Below are 22,711 nucleotides of genomic sequence, written 5' to 3' on the forward strand. Positions count from 1 at the left end.
GCTGCTTTGAAAGCGCCTTGCTGGTGTTGCCATAAGTCTTGGGAGGGAGACCACCAAGGAAGACTCTGCAGAGGAAGGCAATTATTATTAATATTTATTTATTAAATTTATACCCCGCCCTACCCCACCCTACCAACCACCTCTGCTTCTCACCTGCCTTGGAAGCCCCTTGCTGGGGTCATCGTAAGTCTTGGATGGGAGACCACCAGTGTTCCCTCTAAGCTGAGTTAGTGTGAGCTAGCTCATAGTTTTTTAGCCACGGGCTCACAGATTCTTGTCTTCGCTCAGGGAGGATGGCTCCAGAGCAAACTAATTTATGCAGTAGCCAAATGACTCACTCACAACTTTTATGCCAGGAGCTCACAAAGTAGAATTTTTGCTCACAAGACTCTACAACTTAGAGGGAACATTGGAGACCACCAAAGAAGGCTCTGCAGAGGAAAGCCATGGCAAGTACTTCTCACTTGCCTTGAAAGCCCCTTGCTGAGGTCTCCGTAAGTCATCTGTGGCCTGATGGCACTTTACACCTTGAAATTTCTTTGTTTGAGGACTGTGCATGTTGAAAACATTCACATTGGACTCCCTTCCCTCACTTCCACTTATGGTGGAAGGTTAGCCAAAAGAAAATCCCCTTAGAATATATGGCTGGGATATAGGGATACCAGCCTCCAGGTGGGGCCTGGGGATCCCCCGGAATTACAGCTCATCTCCAGACTACAGAAATCACTTCCCCTGGAGAAAACGGATGCTTTGGAGGGTGGACTCTATGACATTGTCCCCCACTGAGGTCCCCGTCCTCCCCAGGCTCCACCCCCAAATCACCAGGAGTTTCCCAACCTGGATCTGGCAACTCTTAACCCCCCACATCCCCCACCGGGGGCTGGGGGGATGGGACTTGTCAACCCTACTGGGAAATGATCGTTTTTCTGACCTGATTTTATTAAAATATGTTAAATGACAAGAGTCCTAAAGTTCTAATTGCATTTAACTTTTATATATTTGCAACAAAGGAACTGTGTGTGAGATGTGAAGCTAAGATGGCATCATGCACTGGTGCTATCCATACAGAATTTCTTGATGTTGCCCATGTGGGTTTTGTTTTTGTTTTTAATCATTGCAGGGCCTGATTTTGAAAGGTTGGATCTATGTGACATCTGACAAGCAGTACTCAGTTAAGAAGTCTATCAAATATTTGGACGAAGGGATTCAAGACAATGCGGATATATTTGGGATGATGGGAAAGGTAGACGGATAACTTTCCTTTTGGTTTCCTTAGAAAGGTGTGGTGCTGTGTTCATTTGTTCTAGAAACATGGTGAACTAACCTGGATGGCCCAGGCTAGCCTGATTTTGTCAGAATCTGGAAGCTAAGCAGGGTCAGCCCTGGTTAGCATTTGGATGGGAGACTGTTGGATAAATGTAGCCGAGTTAAAAGTAATGATGCAGCACACACATATAAATTAGCTAAAAGAAAGTTTGCTAAGTAATTAGGGACTCTTACATGATAGGATAAAACAATAAAACAGTGTAACTAGCTACGTCTTTCTAGTTACTGTTTACTCCAAGATGGATTCTAGAACAAAGGAGGCAGGAAGAAACCCCAAAATGCCTACGTGCGGAATATCAGGTAACATCACCCAACTACAAATTGGCCAGTGGCCAGGCTGAAGGTCACTACACCAGTTTGGTGTAGTAGTTAAGTGCGCAGACTCTAATCTGGGAGAACCGGGTTTGATTCCCCACTCCTCCACTTGCACCTGGCTGGATTACCTTGGGCAAGCCGTAGTTCTGATAAGAGCTGTACTTGAAAAAGAGCAGTTTCTGTCAGAGTTCTCTCAGCCCCACCTGCCTCACAGGGTGTCTGTTGTGGGGAGGGGAAGGGAAAGGATTTTTAAGCCGCTCTGAGACACCTTTGGGTAGTGAAGGGCGGGGTATAAATCCAATCTCTTCTTCTTCTTCTTCGAGGGCAGTTCTCTCAGAGCTCTCTCGGCCCCACCTGCCTCACAGGGTGTCTGTTGTGGGGAGGGGAAGGGAAAGGAGTTTGTAAGCCGCTCTGAGACACCTTTGGGTAGTGAAGGGCGGGATAGAAATCCAATCTCTTCTTCTTTGAGGGCAGTTCTCTCAGAGCTCTCTCAGCCCCACCTACCTCACCGGGTGTCTGTTGTGGGGAGGGGAAGGGAAAGGAGTTTGTAAGCCGCTCTGAGACTCCCTTGGGTAGTGAAGGACGAGGTATAAATCCAATCTCCTCCTCCTCCTCCTCTTCTTCTTTTGTAGAATGTACCCTGTTAATTTGCTAATCCTGGGCAGAGGCAAAGCACTATGAAGGACAATCTTGTTTTGCTGTCTTCAAAACTCTGTGGTTGGCCACTGTGAGAAACAGGGTGCTGGACTCGATGGACCACTGGTCTGATCGCAGGGCTCTTCTTGTGTTCTTGTGTTGATGGTCTCCACAGATGCAGACGGGACAGGCAATTGCCTCTTATCAGGATGTCACCATATAGGCATCTGTTGCAAACGCCATATTCATCTTGCTTCCCTTCCTTCTTCCCTCTCCCCTCTTTCTTCATAGGCAACATACTTCATTGTGCAACAAAATTATCCGGGTGCCCTGGAAATAATTAGCCAGCTAGTGGTTACTTTTCCTTTCTTTACACCAGCCCTCGTCACCAAGATGAGGCTTCATTTAGCGTTACAAGACTGGGAGCAAAGCATAGAAGAAAGTAAAAGGTAGGGAGTCATCTTAAATGATAAAGTAATAGGAAGTGTCATACGAAATAGTTACTTAAGATGTAAGAGTACAATCTGGAAATCCCACCCCACTACCCCAAATGCTCTCCCTCCAGGACTTTCTATCCTAGGGTTGCCCGGCAACCAGCAGGAGATTGTTTGGGCACATAAGGGGCAGTTGTCAATGATGGTGTAACATCATTTCTGGGGGAAACCTGGAAGTGATGGTACACCTCTCTAGGTATCTGAAAAAGTGTGCGTGCACACGAAAGCTCATACCTCCAATAAACCTTTGTTGGTCTTAAAGGTGCCACCGGACTCTGAATTTGTTCTACTGCTTTAGACTAACGTGATTGACCACCTGGATCTAGGAATGGCCAGAAACTCTCTGGTAAAAGCACATAGTTTCCTTTGATTCCTAGGGGGGATTGACATCACTTCCTGGGGGAAACTGATGCCACGTCTGGGTTTTACCATAGAGTTTCCAGAGACTCCTAAGACAGCCGTGGTGCAGTGTTCCCTCTAAGCTGAGTTAGTGTGAGCTAGCGCACAGTTTTTTAGCCTCTGGCTCACACATTTTTGTCTCCGCTCAGGAAGGATGGCTCCAGAGCAAACTAATTTGTGTAGTAGTCAAATCGCTCGCTCACAACTTTCATGCCAGTAGCTCACAAAGTAGAATTTTTGCTCACGAGACTCCACAGCTTAGACGGGACATTGCTGGTGTCACATCTGAGTTTTCCCCAGACATGATGTCACATCAACTGCCTCTTTTCCCCCTCCTCTGCGGCTGCTCAGAGTGTCAGTGGAAAAGAGGGGCTGGGGGCAGGGGATTCCCCATCCTCAAACAATTCTATGTTCTCAGATGCTTGGCCATGCTGATTCCCAGCGCAAGTTGCTCTCAACATTCCATCCATTCTGGAGATATTTAGTCCTCCTCCAGCTACTTTGAGAGGGTTTGTTTGTTTGTTTCTGTTTGAGTTCATTTACAAAGTCATCTACAGCGGGTTCAGCCACTTTTCTATTTTTAGATACAGTGATTATTACATTTTAATATTACCTTCCCTTCAATGAGCTCAGGGTGCCATACATGGGGTAGGTCAAGCAGAGACACAGCGATTGGCCCAAGGTCACCCAATGAGGTTCGGGGTACTAACCCATGTAGCCCTGGTCCTAGGCTGACGTCGTAACTACTACATCAACGCAGTCTCCAAAGGCCTAGGCTACTATAGCAGAGGGTATCGTCTTGGTCTGCGATTGATTTTGCTCTGTCATATTTTTGTACAATATTTTAAAGGATCCTAGCCAAAGATGCCAATGATATTGATGCTCTCCAGTACACTGTGGTATATCACCTTGCTATGACTGGAAATATGGAGTTGGTGAGTATTAATACATTTGCTAACATTCTTCCAGGCCTCTCTAGAAATCCTTGCTCTATGCATCAGAATATTCCAGGCTGGATCTGACCAGTTTTTCTGCTAGAGAAAGAGAGTGGAATGTCCCCTTTTGATAACCAAAGAGACTATGCCAGGAATTATGGACAAAAGCCACGTGAATCACAGGTGGCAGTGGGGAGTGGGGATTAGATGAGATTAAGTAGAAAAATTGGTCGAAACCAGCCCACAGCGGGTCATGAAGAAGTAGCAGTCTGGTTCAGAACCAGTCATCATGTATGTCAGGGCCCTGCGGGACCTATTACAGTTCCGCAGGGCCTGCAAGACAGAGCTCTTCCGCCGGGCCCTTAGTTGAAGCAGCGGGCATCCACTTTGAGCCAGTTTGGTGCGCAGACTCTAATCTGGGAGAACCGGGTTTGATTCCCCACTCCTCCACTCGCTGCTGCTGGATGATCTTGGGCAAGCCATAGTTCTGTCAGAGCTGTCCTTGAAAAAGAGCAGTTTGTGTCAGAGCTCTCTCAGCCCCACCTACCTCACAGGGTGTCTGTTGTGAGGAGGGGAAGGGAAAGGAGTTTGTAAGCCGCTCTGAGACACCTTTGGGTAGTGAAGGGCGGGGTAGAAATCCAGTCTCTTCTTCTTCTTCTTGATTTGGCCTCCCCTCCAGTGACCGCAGATCCTAGAAGCCAGATTGGGACCACACTATCATCTGTTGAGATGCGTTGTTGTTCTAAATGCTGGTGATTTTATTGATTTAATGCTGATGATTTTATTGTAAATCTGCATTAATTGCAGGCCTGCATGTTGGTACCCACCCTGAGCCTACAATGTGTAGAGGGCGGGATATAAGTCTAATAAAAATAAAATAAAAAAATACAATAAATGTTAATAGAAAAGTTGAGAACCCTCATGGTAAGGAAGGAAATCTTTAAGAGCCTTACTCAGCTAACAAATGTACTTGGTGGGGCAGGTATCAGACAGACTCCGAAGTAAGTAACTGGGGGTGGCATTAAAGAGGCCAGTAGCTGTGGGGGGAGGGGGACGGATGGACAGTCCTTTGTTAAGCATTTCCCTTTGTCAATAAGGCATAGAATAGCAAAGACCTCAGGGAGAAAAAGATAAGAAAATGAAGAAAGTACAACTTAGTTTCCCCCTTCCTTCAGTGGGTTTGGAGATAAAGCCCATCCCCATACCCTCAGGGCATACACTGCAATTTACCACAAATTACAAGCTGCGGTGGCTCAAGTGGTTAAGACGCTGAACTGCAGGCTGTGGAAGGTTGGTAGTTCAGCGGTTCGAGACCCGAGTGTGCCGCATGACGGAGTGAGCTCCCGTCTCTAGTTCCAGCTCCTGCCAACCTAGCAGTTCGAAAGCAAGAAATTGCAAGTAGATAAATAGGTACCACTTCGGTGGGAAGGGAACAGCGTTCCGTGCACCTTGGTGTTTAGTCATGCTGGCCACATGACCACGGAAACGTCTTTGGACAGCGCTGGCTCTTCGGCTTTGAAACGGAGATGAGCACCGTGACTCTAGAGTCGGATCCGACTGGCTTTCGAGCAAGGGAACCTTTACCTTTACCTTTACAAGCCATGCAGGCATCAAACACCACAGGGGCAATTGACAGGAGGCTGAAGTTGGTTCCTTATTTGTCATTTGGGGTGGTTCAAAGATTCTTGGGACGTGCAGCCTGTCCCCAGTGTCTACCTGTGTGATTGTCCTAGGGGCGCCGCACTTTGGAGCAGCTGGCACAAGACCCGCTCTTTGGACCAGGAAACGGGATATATCTTGAAGGGGATAATCGTGTGAACCTGGCGGTATATGATACGTGGGGGTCCAAACCTTATTTTGCGGTTCAGAGCTTTCCAACACTCCTCAATGTTTCTGGATGTTTTCACGAATAAGGAACTGCGAAGAAGATAAGAGATTGGATTTATACCCCGCCCTTCACTATCCAAAGGTGTCTCAGAGCGGCTTACAAACTCCTTTCCCTTCCCCTCCCCACAACAGACACCCTGTGAGGTAGGCGGGGCTGAGAGAGTTCTGACAGGAACTGCTCTTGAGAGAACAGCTCTGACAGAAGAAGATGATATTGGATTTCTACCCCGCCCTTCACTACCCAAAGGAGTCTCAGAGAGGCTTACAAACTCTATCCCTTCCTCTCCCCACAACAGACACCCTGTGAGGTAGGTGGGGCTGAGAGAGCTCTTGACAGAAATTGCTCTTTTTCAAGAACAGCTCTTATCAGAGCTATGGCTTGCCCAAGGTCATCCAGCCAGGTGCAAGTGGAGGAGTGGGGAATCCAACCCGGGTCTCCCAGATTAGAGTCTGCGCACTTAACCACGACACCAAACTGGAACCAATTTCAGCCCCCCGCAATTGACCTACACTGAAGAATGCAGAGTTACAGAAGATTAGAAGCAAAGTTTATCAGTCCCCACCACCACCTTCCCTGGGTCGATTTGAGATAACTAACTGAATCAAGCCTGGAGCTGGATGGGCCAGGCGAAACGGCCCTGGTTAGTATTTGGATGGGAGACCACCAAGGAAGTCTAGGGTCACTACACAGAGGCAGGATGGGACCAAACACCTCTGCATTTCTCTTGCCTGGAAAACCCTACAGGGTTGCCATAAGTCACCTGCAACTTAACAGCGCTTTCCGCTGCTAACTCAGTCATGTTGTGTGATGCCATTCAAAGGAATCAGATCTAAGAAAGGCAGACTTTCTGAGTCTGAAATCACATGTATGCAGGGGTCATTTCCTGCAGGAGCGCACAGGAGCGGAGCTCCGGTAGTAAAGAGCCCAGGGGGTGGGCACATGCAACAAGCCCCATCCCCTGCTCCCAGCAGCCCTCAGTCAGAGCAAGAAGCAGCCAGGTAAGTTGCAGATCTCCCCCCCCCCCACCACCTCCCAGTCCAAAACCATCCAGTAGTACCTTTAAGACCAAGTTTTATTCAGGTACAAGCTCTCCCTCCTCTGCGAGGACAGATCGGCACGTCCCCCCCCCCCCAATAGCTAGCAATCCAAAACAGTCCAGCGGAGCCTGAGCGGTGGGTGTTGCCTTCTGACACACTTCCGGTGATGTCAGGGGTGTGTGGCATATGCAAATGAGTTATGCTAATGAGTTATGCTAATAAGCTCCGGCACCCCTTTTTCCACGAAATGACCCCTGCATGTATGCTTTCAATACAGGCATTGCAACAACTTAAAGAATTCATCAGTGCTCTGGAGATGAAAGAGCCGCAGAGATCAGAACTTCATCTTAAAAAAATCCTTGTGGTCAGTCGGCTGGTAAGGGCAAGTTGATCTTAGTGGTTAATACGGCTCATCTCTCTCAATTGCCACTCGCTGCAATCTTCTTTAAATCCTTGAGGCCTACTCCATTTGAAATGTTATGCTTCCCACAACCAAAAGGAATCTGTTAGTTTCTGTCAGTGTGGGGAAATGTCTCCTTTTCAAGCTAATCATGGTGATCATATCACCTCTCAGTCATCTCCTCTCCAGGCGAAACATACCCAGCTCCTTCAACCTTTCCTCATAGGACATGATGGTCTTCAGACCCCCCACCATCTTTGCTGCCCTCCTCTGGACACGTTCCAGCTTGTTTATATCCTTCTTAAATTGTGGTGCCCAAAACAGAACACAATACTCTAGGTGAGGTCTAACCAGAGCAGAGTAAAGCGATACCATCACTTCACATGATCTGGACACTATACGTCTGTTGATACAGCCCAAAATCGCATTTGCCTTTTTAGCTACCACATCACACTGCTGACTCATGTTCAGTGAATGGTCTACTAAGACCCCCTAGATCCTCTTCGCACATACTACTGCCAAGACAAGTCTTCCCCAACCTATAATTATGCATTTGATTTTTTCTACCTAAATGCAGAGCTTTACTTTCATCTCCACTGAAATGCATTTATTTGTTTTAGTCCAGTTTTCCAGCTTGTCAAGATCATCCTGTATCCTGACTCTTCCTGTCTAGCAGTCCCTCAGTGGAAGAGGCTTCCTCGGGAGGTGGTGGGCTTGCCTTCTTTGGAGGTTTTCAAACAGAGGCTAGATGGCCATCTGATAGCAATGCTGGTTCTGTGAACTTGGGCAGATCATGAGAGGGAGGGCAGGAAGGGTTGCCTCAGTGCTTAGTTCTCGTGGCCCTTTCTCAGACACCAAGGGAAATGCTGATCACCACTCTGGGCTCAGGAAACAATTTTGCTTCGGGACAGTTTGGCCAGGGATCCTGGAGGGTTTTTTGTCATCTTCTAGGCCTGGAACTGGGTGTGGAGAGGGGAAGGTATTTGTGAATTTCCTGCATTGTGTGTGGGGTGGACTAGATTACCCTGGAGGTCCTTTCCAATTCTATGATTCTAATCACATCCAGTGTTCCCTCTAAGGTGAGTTAGTGTGAGCTAGCTTACAGTTTTTTAGCCTCCAGCTCACACATTTTTGTCTTAGCTCAGGAAGGATGGCTCCAGAGCAAACTAACTTATGCAGTAGCCAAATCGCTCGCTCACCACTTTAATGCCAGGAGCTCACAAAGTAGAATTTTTGCTCTCAAGACTCCACCGCTTAAAGGGAGCGTGTTATTTTTAGTTTGTTTTTTTTGTTTTCCTAACATGTTTTAGATGCATTCTCTGCTCTGCGGCTCAACCGTTTCTCAAACATCTACCTTATCAGTACGTTTCTTTCCGCTGTGTTTCATTTAGTCCGGGAAGAATCAAGAAATCCTGCAGGAGGCATACACGTTTGTTAAAAACTCCTGTAGCAGACTAATACACATGGATGCCACAGTTGTGAATGAACTTGGATATCAGCTGAGCCTGCAAGGGAAATGGAAGGAGGCTTCCGTGTGGTACAGACAAGCTGCAGAGCTAGATGAAAGCACGGCAGAATCACTGACAGGTGGGTGATGGCGAAGCTTATACCTTGAATCAAATTTTGTTGGTCTTAAAGGTGCCGCTGGACTCAAATTTTGATCTGAAGGGAGAGTTCCCTGCATACAGCGATCCGCACAACTCAGTCTTATTGATTGTTTGTGTAGAAAATGAACGTGCTTCATCTTTGAAGACCTGCTCGAGGGGCCCGAGGAAGTAAAACCTTACTATGGATCCATAAAAGCAACAGCCATCAAAATGATAAATAGTAAAAGAAGCCATAAAAACAAGCCAAGAGTCTGCCAGGAGGCATAACTATAGCATAAAAACAACATCCGGCAGCCTAAACTGTTATCCATAAAACAGCTCTCAGGCCAGGAGAGCATAAAAACAACTTAAGAAGATGGAACCGTTCAGTTAAAAGCCTTGGTAAAGAGAAATGTTTTGGACAGTAAAGTGAAAGGAACCTTGAGGCTGGTTGGGCCTCAGCGGCCTGATTCGTTTGATTCTTTCCTTGGTTTTAAACAGGGGGGGGGGACTGCACCTCCTTCCTTATATATGTGACCCTGCATGGAGAAACATAAGAACATAAGAGATGCCAATGTTGGATCAGGCCAAAGGCCCATCCAGTCCAACACTCTGTATCACACAGTGGCCAGAAATACCAGTGCCATCAGGAGGTCCACCAGTGGGGCCAGGACATTAGAAGCCCTCCCACCAGAAGCCCTCCTATCAGAAACCTCCTATCAGACATTACGCCATGCGTGTTCTAAAGGGAGAGGGGAGGGGTCATTTACAGTTCAGTTTTGCATAGTTTGTGGAGAGCCAGGAGAGCAGGAGCCCTCCTGACCTCCTCAGGCAGGCCGTTTCACAAGGCAGGGGGCCACAATGGAGAAGGCCATGTGGATGGGCAGTTTTTGATTTTACCCATTTGCAGGTTGGCACTTGCAGAAGGCCTCACTTAGATGAATGAAGCTGTTGTGGGGTTGCGGGCGGAGGGAGAGATGGTGTCGCGGGCAGCGGCCAGAAAGGTTCTCTGATGGCTGCCACCACTGTGGTATGGGTCTCCTCGGGAGGGCCCAGAGTACCCACCCGACCCCCTTATAGACTCCTTTTCCAGTAGGTTTCCCCTTATACATGACCGAATAAGGCGTAAGGACCCAGACAAGAGTAACAAACTATTTTTATTAAAGAGATTTAACAACAACTACAATAACCTATAGGGAAAATGAGCACAGTAAAGGCCGGTAAACCAGCAAAACAAGAAACCCAAACACATCTGACTATACTGTCCTGGCCTTCTCTAGATATTTGCCTCAAGTTGACGCCCCTTTTGGATGAGGGATCCCTCTACCCGCAGCAGCCTCACCAGCTCTGCTCCCTGGGAGTGAACCCCCTCCTGCTTAGGGCAAGGCCTTTTATTCCTGCTTCCCAGGCACCGCCCTCTACTCCTCTACTGGTATGTTTTCCATCCAGATCCCCAGTTAGCCAATCACAGGGTCCATAGGGTACCTAGGAAATAGTGTTGCCAGGTCTTATCTGGCTTGCGGCAGGGGGGTCCTGGCTCCTCTCTGGGAGTTCTTTGGCACGCGCGCTTTGTGCACACGCCGCGATGAAATCACACGGAAGTGACGTCATCGCATCGGGCACGTTGTGGGGAGCCATGGTCATTTGAAGGAAAACCATAGAGTTTCCCGTTAAATGCTAGAGTGTTCCCCCCCCGCCGCCGCAATGTGCCCTGGCATGATGAAGTCACCTCCAGGTGACATCATCACGCCGGGCATGTCGCCGCGATGCCAGCACTTTGGGGGTGGGGTTCCACCTGGTGGCCGGATCTGGGCCGGCGGGTAAGGGGCCCATTGGGCAGGCAAACCCCCGTCCGCCCGGGGGACCTGGCAACCCTACTGGGAAATGTAGGCCCTGAAGTCACTCTAATACAGGCTTCCCTGGAGCCACTAGGCCTCCCTCTAGAGCCTGTAGGCCACACCACTATAGGCCCAGGATCAAGACAGACTGTCTCGCAGACATGAGGACCCAAGGCTACGAAGGGCTTTGTACGTGACAGCCAATACTTCAGAGAGAGCCTTGTACTTGATGGGCAGCCAGCGGAACAACTGTCTACTCTGTGTGCTGCTTTAATCTGTGATAACTGTTCAGCTCTTTACTTTCAAAATATGTGGTTGTTATGCAGAATACGCTTTTGCCGTCTTTACGAGAACATTATCTGTTGCTTCACAGGTGTTATTTGGTGCCTGGTGCTGGAAGGGAAGCTAGAAGAAGCAGAGCAACAGCTGGAGTTCCTAAAGGAAGTTCAGCAATCCACTGGAAAATCTGCAGTGAGTTTTCTTTTGATTTTCTATGTCTGCTAGGGATTGGCAACCTGGGAGCCAGGGGAAGGCCTCCCCCAAATCTGTGTCCAAGGGCCGGATTTAGACTTGCTGAGGCCCTAAGCTATACAAAACCCAGAGGCCCCCTACTGTTTTAAATTACATCAGCTGGTCTCAGAAAAATTTAAAATATATACGCCTTTTTAATATTTGAAATCATTTTTTATATTGTGTTTTTATTCGAGGCCCCAGCAGATTGCGAGGCCCTAAGCTGTAGCTTATTTAGCTTATGCGTAAATCCGGCACTGGGTGCCGTGGTGCCGTAGTGATTTCAAAGTCACCACTAAATGGCAGTCAAGTGATGCAGACAGCCTGGCGAAACAATACGAGAGCAGATGTGGAATGAGATGCCGGCAGAAATTTGCTAGATGCTGTGGGGTCAGTTGCACAGCAGCAGGAAAGGCCAATGCAGATTGGACCGAGATGTGATCTGTGTGCATCACATTGACGAGCATTGCGTGCGCACAGAACGATGATTCGGAAACTTCAAGAGCTCGTTTTCTTTTGCAGGCAATTCCTTCTCAGGAAATGCAGGCGTGGCTTGTGCAGCGCCCCAAGGGAAGGAGTCATGGCTTTGCCACTCAGTTTCCTTTAATCTGCCGCAACATCAACCGTGTATGGAATTCTGCATTTCCGCCCTCTGAATCCTAGCCTATTTGTACACTTTGTGATCGGGAAGGAATTTTCCTCCAGGCCAGATTGGCCCAGGAATCCTGGAGGGTTTTTTTGCCTTTCTCTGGGCATCGAGCAGGAGTCACTGGCAGGTGGGGAAGATAGTTGTGAATTCCCTGCATTGTGCAGGGGGTTGGACTAGAAGACCCTTGAGGTCAATTCCAGCATTAAGTTTCTGTATGCGGAGGGCTGCGATAATTTTACTTCAAACGGAAAATATTTTGTTTGCCGAACCACTTATTCATTTAAATGTATTTATGTCATGCTGCTGCCTCTCATACGGGGTCTAGGCTTGAGCTGATCCTGAAAGACGTCTCCCGTTGTGTCAAGTGCAGCATTCTCTGTCTTCCAGGTCCTGGCTTACCTCCAGGCTGTGATTGCTTCGAGGCAAGACAAGGACGAGCAGGCTGCCAACGCCCTGCTCAACGAAGCTGCGGACCTCCACTTCTCTGCTCTGCAGGGTCTCCCTCTGAGCATTGAGTACTACGAGAAGCTCAGTCCCATGTTTGTGGTTGAAATTGTGAAAGAGTATTTGGCCTTTTGTCCCAAGCAGGTGGGAAATGCCGTTTCACTTTCCTTTCCTCCCAAGAACAGGAGGACACTGGAGGGCAGCAACTATTCACAGGGTCACTCTGCTTGCAGAAGGAAAATCCTGGGCTTCATCCACACAGAGGTTCTTTGGGCTGTTCTGCATTCTCATTTTCCTCGCTTGTGGGTCCCTATTGCTTCCCAGTTTCCCCTTTTCGACACATGTTTTGCTTCCTCTAATGGTCAGTTCAGTAGTACATCACTGTACGTCTGCCATAAAAGCCTGCCGTTTAAATCTGCAGGGAGAGATGCTGGACATACAACGATATAATGTTGAATTGACCACTAGAGGGAGCAAAACACTTGCGGAAAAGGAAAAAAGCAATAGGTACACACAAGCGAAGAAACTGAGAATGCAGAATAGCCCTGTGCATAGCTCTCACTGTTGCTGAGAGTGCCTAGGCCTTTGATGTAGCAATGGACATGCGGAAAAGAAAAAAAGCAATAGGTACAAACAAGCGAAGAAAATGAGAATGCAGAATAGCCCGTGCATAGCTCTCACTGTTGCTGTGAGTGCCTAGGCCTTTGATGTAGCAATGGAGTGTCTACACAGACGTTTTCGCTGCATTTTCCTTCTTTCAGCTGTCATTCCTCCCCCAACCACCAGAGGGCTTTTTAAAGGCTTTCTAAAAATATCAATAGCTATAGTACTATAATATTGCAACAGTATGTTAGCTCCATCACTTTCATTTCTTTAAAAAAATGAGTCACTAGCCCTTTCAGTTACAGAGTTACAAGGGGAAATGTGCAGCCAGTACCTCTCCCCTTATAACTCTGCAACTAAAAAGGCTAGAGACTTACTTTTTTTAAGAATGAAAACTGGGAACTAGTTCATTGTTGCAGTAGATCATTGTAGTGTTATAACACTATAGTGATTTAGCTATCACCTATCTCCAAAAAAAGCCCTGCACTGGAAGGGGAAATGGCTACTGTAGGGAGTGAGGTAAGGAACATGCCATTGATGTGAGAGGGACCTGAAAAATGTGCACCTTCCACACAATGTCCAAAGGGGCTTTTACTATGACCATCTCAAACTGGGTTTGGAAATAATCACAGCAAAACATGGGGAAAACAGAGAAACAGAAATAGAAGACAATGTCATGGAAATTCTCCTGAAAATAGTGGTGTAGCAAGGAAGTCAAGGTGGAGCAAAACTCCACATGGATACCAATAAGGTATTTTTCGGGTATTTATTCGGCTTGGTATATACGGAGTGCACACCCCTTGTATGGGTTTTCAGGAGTCAAAGCTTCCTTTGATAAACACCTGCATTATCCCAATAGTAACAATTATTTGCAACACCTTCCTCTTAAGTAAATTTGAAAGAATATACAGCTTCATTACTTAGTCATACATAAACAATTTATGAAATAGAAGTTTTTGCTGAGCTCAGAACTGCGCAGAGAAGGAAAAATGAACTTGGGTCTCAGGAGAAACTGAAACTGTGTTTGATCCCAAAGTTCTCCTCTTTATACGTTTTCAAAATATTACCTTTTATTACAGTCACCTTTAGCATAATCCATCTTTCCTCCTTAATTGGAGATCGCACTCTTAACCAGGTTCTTTACAGCACTGTGATAGAATTAAAAGATTTGGAAGATAACTTTCACTCATATAGTCTTAGACAGTGTAACCTAGACCTATCTTATCAGATAACATTAGTTCCATGCGATTATTTTAATTGGAACGGAAATCTGTCGGTTTTAATGACTAAGCATTCCACAAGTGTATAAATTATCCATTGGCCATTAACTGATAAACCATATATCTCGCCTTCTGTCTTTGACTTAATGTCATCCTCATTGATGCTCATTTGCTTTGATTTCTTCGTTTCCCAATGAAAATAGTTCTTGTATTTCTTGAACGTATTCCAGACTTCCCTCCCAGTTACACTGAACTGAGGCTATTTTTATTCCTCGTAGAGAATCTCCAGCTATTAACCTGAGCAGGCCTTTCCCACTTTGCGGATGGCAGAAGTGCTTTCCGATAAATCACCAACCACTGTCGACAGCTCCCATTTTTAAAAACTAAATCCGCGACGCGTGTATTTTGTATTCTGAAAGCTCTGTAATCTGTGTACCTTTTGTTCCTTTCCGTAGCCTAGATTACCCGGCCAGGTCTTATCATCCGTTCTTAAACAATCAACCATAGTTTTGAATCCAGTTGTCAAAGCAGCTCCTGGGATGATCGAGCCACTTTATCTCATGGCGCAGGTTAAATATTTATCAGGTGAGCTGATCACCCGCTTGAAGGGAAAACAGCAATAATAATGCTTGTGGGTCTTAATTCATTAATATTCTGTGGGGCTGGAGAATATCTAGAAGAAGAAGAGATTGAATTGATACCCCGCCCTTCACTACCCGAAGGAGTCTCAGAGCGGCTTACAAACTCCTTTCCCTTCCCCTCCCCACAACAGACACCCTGTGAGGTGGGTGGGGCTGAGAGAGCTCTACCAGAAACGGCTCTTTTTCAAGGACAGCTCTTATCAGAACTACGGCTTGCCCAAGGTCATCCAGCCAGGTGCAAGTGGAGGAGTGGGGATGTGAGGTGATGTGATATCTAGGCTCCACCCCTCTGCTGACTGACCCACAAGGCCTCAGAAAGGAGTTGCAACCACCTGTTTCCTCCACCTGTCCACGGTCCTCTCCCTCACTTCCCCTGGAGCAGGACTGTCCGCCTTCAACTCGGCCTGCTCCCCCGGCCTCTTATGAGTTAGATGCAGCAAACAGCTCATGCCTGGTAGCATCCCCCAGGCTCTCACAAGGACAGGACGCCTTGTGGAAGCTTGGGAATGCCATCAGCCCTGCCCCCTTTCCAAGATGAGCAGGGATGTTGCTGGTTGTGTTTTGGGGCTGTGGTCCAGTTTAAAGGAAAGCGGAAGGGAGAGGGACCATGGCTTATGGAGCATCTGCTTGACATGCAGAAAATCCCCAGCATCTCCAGTTACAAGGACCAGGCACTGGGTGACGTGGAGGACCTCCACCTGAGTCCCTAAACAGCTTGTATCAGTCAGAGCAGGGGCCGTGGCTCAGTGGCAGAGCATCTGCTTGGCATGCAGAAGGTACCAGGCCCAATCCCCAGCATCTCCAGTTACAAGGACCAGGCACTAGGTGATGTGGAAGACCTCCACCTGAGTCCCTAAACAGCTTGTACCAGTCACAGCAGGGGCTGTGGCTCAGTGGCAGAACATCTGCTTGGCATGCAGAAGATACCCAGCATCTCCAGTTACAAGGACCAGGCACTGGGTGATGTGGAAGACCTCCACCTGAGTCCCTAAACAGCTTGTACCAGTCAAAGCAGGGGCCGTGGCTCAGTGACAGAGCATCTGCTTGGCATGCAGAAGGTTCCAGGCTCAGGCACCTCCAGTTAAAAGGACTAGGCACTAGATGATGTGGAAGACCTCCACCTGAGACCATGGGGAGGCACTGCCAGTCTGAGTACTGACTCCAATCGACCAATGGTCTGATTCAACGTAAGGCAGTTTCATGTGCATGTGTGACAGATAAGGGCCACCAGTTCAAGCGACAGGCAGATGGGGCTGGTGGGAGGCTTTCCCAGGAACAGGGCCTCCCTGTGGGGTTGGTGATCCCTATGCAACTTCCTAAAGATACCACCCGCCAAAGCCAGCCCTGCCCAGACAACTAGAGAATCTGCAGCTCCTGGCTTTTCCCACCAGAAGTACTACTGATAGGCACTTGCAGGGGGAACAGTGATATAAAATGTCCTCTACTCAACCCTTAGAATTTGCTGTTGCTCTCTTGTTCTGTTGTCCTTTAAAGGTTCCGCTTCGGTAACACTCTGCTTGGCAGAGGAGGGGCTGTGGCTCAGTGCTGGAGCATCTGCTTTGTGTGCAGAAGGTCCCAGGTTCAATCCCCACCATTGCCAGTTAAAAAGGAGCAGTCAGTCAGTGATGTGAAAGACCGCTGCCTGAGACCCTGGAGAGCCGCTGCCAGTCTGAGTAGGCAATACTGACCTTAATGGACCAAGTATAAGGCAGCTTCACGTGTTCAGTTGTATAACCCTACAGTCCAGGAGTTCCGTCATCTGTATTTCAGATCAACAACAAACAGAGGCAGTTTTGTTTTGATGTAAGCTTTCAGGAGCCAGGAGAGCAGCTAACTAAATCTGGCTCACGAGAGCTTCTACCACAACGAATGTGTTGTGTCAACAAGGTGTTGTGCAGTGTTATGTCAGCAAAACATTCCAATATGGACACAGAGAGTGCTCCATCTTTCTGCGTTATACCTCTGAGGATGTCAGTCACAGTTACTGGCGAAACGTCAGGTTCTACTATGCCAAGACCATGGCCAGGCAACCCGGAAAATCTACAGCAACTAATGAACTCCGTCCGTGAAAGCCTTCGACAACATATTCCAGTATTCCTTTTATTACATTCAGTATTCTAATATACTATTCTGAAAAAGAAATACACTGAAATACAGAGGATGTGTAGTCCTTCTAGTTGAGCATATATATGTGAGGACTGAATGTTAACATATGTAATAAGATAAGAAACCAATATCGCTGTTGAGTCCTGGGGAGGTTTCTGTTCCAAGTATTGTAGTAACTTGTAATTAAGCAATTTCCCTTTCCATTATGTTCCTGAAGTTCCTTTGTAATAAAACAGCTACTTTGAGGTCATTCATTGAGTGCCCTGGGATGCTGAAGTATGCTACAGGTTTCTCAGTCTTGTGATTCCTGATGTCAAAAATCACTGGACTTCCTGTTTTTAAAAAGAGCTTGCGTTCTGACTCCTTTTCATTCAGAACGGGAGATAAAAACTGGCCAGTGATGTTTGAACATGCCATCAGTCCCATTGATTTGCAGTAGAGATTATTTCCCCTGGTTAAAATTGACGCATGATGCCAATGCACAGAACCATTTTTCAGAGCTGACACGGAGAGAGGAAAAGATATAGTAAAAACAAGTACGGCGAGGAAGCTTCCACAGCTCTATAAGTATTACATCTGTCTTCACCATAACAAAACCAGGACATACCGTAGCTAGGGAACAGAATGCCATCCCATTAGCTTATGAAGGGAAGACCAGACTTTTCAAACTCTGCTTAGGATTCCTGTAAGGAAATAGAGTATCAAGAGCAAGATAACATGCTAGGCTATTTTGCAGGAGAAGTTGAAACTGCGCAGGGCACCGTGCAGCGCTGCTTGGAGTTGGATCCTGCCTCAACAGATGCCAATCTCCTTATGGCCCAGATCCACCTCTCTCAGAGAAACATTAAAGAATGTGCCCATTCGCTGGAAACGGGGGTCAGCCATAATTTCCAGGTGAGGTCAAGCCCTGAGTAAAACATTTTAAAAGCCACATTAAAAAGCCACTGGCCTCTTCCTTCTGCTCACTGGCAGATCTACATGAGAGCAAACAGCTGACTGGCTTACTCACAAGGAATTCCCTTGTTCCTCCTTGCGATATGACCTGTACGTGTGCAAAGAGCAGGACAAGGAAAAGTTACCTTGAGAGAGCTCATCCCTCCTAGGGCTTTTCTACATTCTCATTTTCCTTGCTTGTAAGTTCCTCTTTCTTCTGAGGGTCTTGTTTTTCTGTTCTGCATGTGTTTTGCTCCCTCTAGTGGTCAATTTAATATTGCATTGCTTTATGTCTGGGACATCTTCCTGCAGGTTTAAACTGCAGGTTTTTATGCTGGACATAAACTGGTATAATATTGAATCAACCACTAGAGGGAGCAAAACATGAGTGGAACAGCCCCCCCCCCCAAAGAAAGAGGAACTTACAAGTGAGGAAAATGAGAAAGCAGAAAAGCCCTTACTAAGAATTGGGCCTTTGTGCACACACCCAAGGACTGAACTATAGTGCAGGATGTAGCAGCATGGGTGTTGACAGCAACGCCTGTGCGGGCTCGTATCCATCCAGTGCTGCGTGAGTTGCACTGGCTGCCTGTTGAATTCCGGATCCGTTTCAAGGTGCTGGTGCTGACCTTTAAAGCTCTATACGGCCAGGGGCCAGCATACCTACGAGACCGCCTCTCCCCATATAAGCCTCAGAGGGCACTGCAGTCCACCAATCTACATCTCTTGGTGGTCCCCAGCCCCAGAGACGTCCCATTAGCCCCACCTGGTGGAATGAGCTCCCCTACGAGATTAGGGCCCTGCAGGACTTATTAGAGTTTTGCAGGGCCTGTAAGACGGAGCTCTTCCACTGGGCATTTGGTTGAGGCAGCGGACTCCCCCCCACCCCCAGCTTCTGGCCAATCACCCATCAGTGGCCTGGATCTGATTAGACATCTGATTAGACACCGGATTTGATTTCACATCTGATCTCTCTGTTTTTACATGGTCTCTCAGGATACTATTCTGTGCAAATTGTTGTTTTAACACTGTTTTAATTGTATTATTTTAATTGTTGTACACCTCCCTGAGCCCGTTCGGGGAGGGTGGTATATAAATCAAATACATTAAATAAACCTCCTTGAAACATTTCTAAACCCACTATTTTCAGAAGGAGCCTATCATTGGTTTGCGTTAATCGCATCATCTTCAATATCTTTGCCAGCTTCGTGACCATCCAATGTACCACTTTATCAGGGCCCAAGCATTGAACAAAGCTGGGGACTATCTCGAAGCCATTAAAGTCTTGAAAATACTTCTCAGCTTGCCCCAAATGAAAGGAGAAGCTAAAAGGGGCACAGGACCCCTTATAACCACAAGCGAACAAGTTTCCATATACCTGGAACTGGCCGAAGCTCTTCGTCTCAACGGGGAATTGGTAAGACGTTCTGAAAGTGATCTCTATCTGTATATAATCTTTATTGTTAAATAAAGACCTTTTTTAAAAAAAGGCCCTAAAATATCGACAGAACGCTGTAGCGTTGTAATGACAGTTTAAACAGGTTCTCTGAATTTCATTCTTTTAAAAGTAATTCTCTAGCTCTTTCCTTTGCAGAGATATGCCTTTTTCCTTATATCTCTGTGAGGGAAATCCTCTGTGAGGGAAGAACACTGAGAACCCCCCCCCCCCCCAATGAAAGCTGGGAGTTCAGAGAACTTGCTTAAATCATCGTTACAACACTACAATGTTATAAATATTTTAGGGCCTTTTAAAGGAAAAAGTGGAAATCACTGTCTTGGGGGAGGGAATGGTTTAATGATGACAACATTCCAACCATTAAAAAGTGGGCTGGACGTGGGTGGGAGTGGGTAGGACAAAGAAAACCAATAGCAACGTTACGCACTAGGAAAAAGCTGACACTGAGTAGGCTTCCAGAAAAAGATTGGGGTAAAGCTGGTCTCAGAAGAGCCAGAAAATGGGGGGAGAGGGATGTAATGATTCCATGTTTTGGTGTGTGTGTTCCTTTAAATGTTTAGTTTGACTGCAGTAATATGAGAAGAGTGATAGAGGGTGACAAGTGTGATTTGATTGGCTGCTGACTGAGAGTGTGGGAAGAGGGTTGTCTCAGAGGATTCTGTTTATGTGTCTATGAAGAGATTCTGTGATATGAGAGAGACGAGTATGGAAAAGTTTTGAAGAGAGTCTGTGTGACTGAGAGTTATGAAGGATTCTGTATGTGAAGTTTGAAGAGTGAGCATAGTCTGTGTGACTATGGGATTTTGTGTCTAATTCTGTGTGAATAAGACCAACAGTTTAGTCTGTGTGACTAAGAGAGTTGATTCCATTCTGTGTGAATAAACAAAGAGACTAACCTGTATGGCTATATCTATATATATGAGATAGAGATTATACTGAATGTATAAGCCTGTCAGAGTGGAGTTTGGAGTTTGAGAGACTGTTTGTAGCACCAAGCTTTGCCAGTTATATTTACAAGTTCTTTTCTTCAGCAGCTGTTCAAAATAACCAGAAACCTATTTTGTTCTTTATTAAATAAATCAATTTTTGTTTAAACGTATCCCAGAAATCAGTACAGTACTTCCTCAGGGCCACATAGTCCTCTGAAGTGCCCAGACCCTAGGTCAGACTACCAAGAGATTTGGATTTTTTAATTCCTGGTGGCAGCAGAAAACTACCGAAGCAGCATGGGGCCAGAATTGATGGGGGGGGGGAACATGCAGAAAAGCCCAAAGCGTCAATGATTTAGAAAGGAAGCGAGATCCTTGTGGCTGGCGCCAATGAACCATGCACCTTAATTTTTGTTTTTTACATTCCAGCATGAAGCTACCAAGGTTATGCAAGATACCATCAACGAATTTAGTGGGACACCAGAGAAAATCCGTATCACTGTTGCCAATGCAGATTTGGCTCTCAGCAAAGGGGAAGTGGATTTAGCATTAACGATGCTGAGAAACATCACACCAAACCAGCCGTATTACATCGAGGTGAAGGAAAAGATGGCTCAGATTTACCTTCAGATCCGAAAGGATAAGAGACTGTACATCGGATGCTATTGGTAATCCTGTTTTAAAGTTCATCTCAGTTTTTGCAAATACTCTTCATTCACGTTTTGCTTTAGAGTTAGGGAGGTCTCCAGAAAATTAGAGGAAGGAACATTTGAGAGCCTATCAGAAATATATTCTTGGTATTAAAATGTGTTACAAATGTTGAATCATGGTTCTTGTGTGTCTCTGCTCTAGAACTAATATGGGACTTGCAGACATTCCGTTTTTTGTTTTGGTCATGACTTTTGGTCATACTTTTATAAGGACGTAAACAGCTAGCCCTGAAATGGCTGGCCCGGCTAGCTTGATCTCATTAGATCTCAGAAGCTAAGCTGTGTTGAACATGATGGACCATTGATCTGATCCAGCAGGGCTCTTCTTATGTTCTTAATTTTTACATTTGTTCAGTGCGTCATGTTGCCCTAGTCTGGATGGCTCAGACTAACCTGATCTCATCAGATCTCGGAAGCTAAGCAGGGTCAGCCCTGGTTAGGATTTGGATGGGAGACCACCAAGGAAGCCCAGGGTGACTATGCAGAGGCAGGCAACGACACACCACTTCTGAATGTCTCTTGCCATGAAAACCGTATGGGGTCGCCATCAGTCAGCTGTGATGTGAGGGCGCTTTCCACCACCAGGTAACCAAAAAGGTAGAAAAGAAGAAGAAAAACCTTGTATACAGAAATATATGGGGAAAGTAACATTCTATTAAATCGCAGAAACTTTAAGACAGTTTTTAATATTTACAGTTTTTGTGATTTGATATAATTTTAGCTTTTTGGTAATTAACATTAATATTTCCCTATACAAGGTTTGTTTCTTCTTTTCCCCCCAACCTGTTTGGTTACTTGGTTTGTTCTTGTTGTACATATTAGATTCCATGTCAAAAATGAAGTCAAATGAGGAGGAAGATCTATGTTTTATTTCATAAGAGCATAAGAACATAAGAGATGCCAATGTTGGATCAGGCCAAAGGCCCATCCAGTCCAACACTCTGTATCACACAGTGGCCAGAAATACCAGTGCCATCAGGAGGTCCACCAGTGGGGCCAGGACATTAGACGCCCTCCCACTGTTGACCCCCCCCCCCAAGCACCAAGATGACAGAGCATCACTTGCCCCAGAGTCCCTATCTATACCTTGTGGCTAATAGCCACTGATGGACCTCTGCTCCATATGCTTATCTAATTCCCTTTTGAAGCCGTCCATGCTTGTAGCTGCCACCACTTCCTGTGGCAGTGAATTCCAAGTGTTAATCACTCTTTGGGTGAAGAAGTACTTCCTTTTATCTGTTCTAACCTGACTGCTCAGCAATTTCATGGAGTGCCCACGAGTTCTTGTATTGTGAGAAAGGGAGAAAAGTACCTCTTTCTCTACCTGCTCTATCCCATGCATAATCTTATAAACCTCAATCATGTCACCCCTCAGTCGTCGTTTCTCCAAGCTAAAGAGCCCTAAGCGCCTTAACCTTTCCTCATAGGGAAAGTGTTCCAACCCTTTGATCATTCGAGTTGCCCTTTTCTGCACTTTTTCCAAAGCTACAATATCTGTTTTAAGGTGTGGTGACCAGAACTGCACACAGTATTCCAAATGAATTTCAATTAACAGGAAAACAGTTGAACCAAATAGTCCATCCAAAACTGACTACTTTCTTCTCAGCATATTCAGGAGATATGCTTCCAGGGCTCTAGTCGGGGGGGAGCTCTCAG

At 46.4% G+C, this 22,711-nt stretch overlaps 1 protein-coding gene across 1 annotated transcript in view; it reads left to right on the plus strand.

Annotated features, from left to right (window-relative positions):
- The window catches only part of TTC21A (tetratricopeptide repeat domain 21A), a 67,623-nt gene that overhangs the window by 10,888 nt on the left and 34,024 nt on the right, over positions 1-22,711 (plus strand). Inside the window, exons 5-15 of the mRNA XM_015412801.1 lie at positions 1,121-1,243; positions 2,569-2,726; positions 4,021-4,105; positions 7,308-7,406; positions 8,822-9,017; positions 11,228-11,325; positions 12,401-12,601; positions 14,736-14,865; positions 17,764-17,921; positions 19,165-19,377; positions 20,775-21,013. Coding sequence (XP_015268287.1) covers positions 1,121-1,243; positions 2,569-2,726; positions 4,021-4,105; positions 7,308-7,406; positions 8,822-9,017; positions 11,228-11,325; positions 12,401-12,601; positions 14,736-14,865; positions 17,764-17,921; positions 19,165-19,377; positions 20,775-21,013 — 1,700 coding nt within the window. The remainder of the gene's footprint in view (positions 1-1,120; positions 1,244-2,568; positions 2,727-4,020; positions 4,106-7,307; positions 7,407-8,821; positions 9,018-11,227; positions 11,326-12,400; positions 12,602-14,735; positions 14,866-17,763; positions 17,922-19,164; positions 19,378-20,774; positions 21,014-22,711) is intronic.

This window comes from Gekko japonicus, unplaced genomic scaffold (assembly GCF_001447785.1).
Source record: "Gekko japonicus isolate JY-2015 unplaced genomic scaffold, Gekko_japonicus_V1.1 scaffold887, whole genome shotgun sequence".
NCBI lineage: Eukaryota > Metazoa > Chordata > Lepidosauria > Squamata > Gekkonidae > Gekko > Gekko japonicus.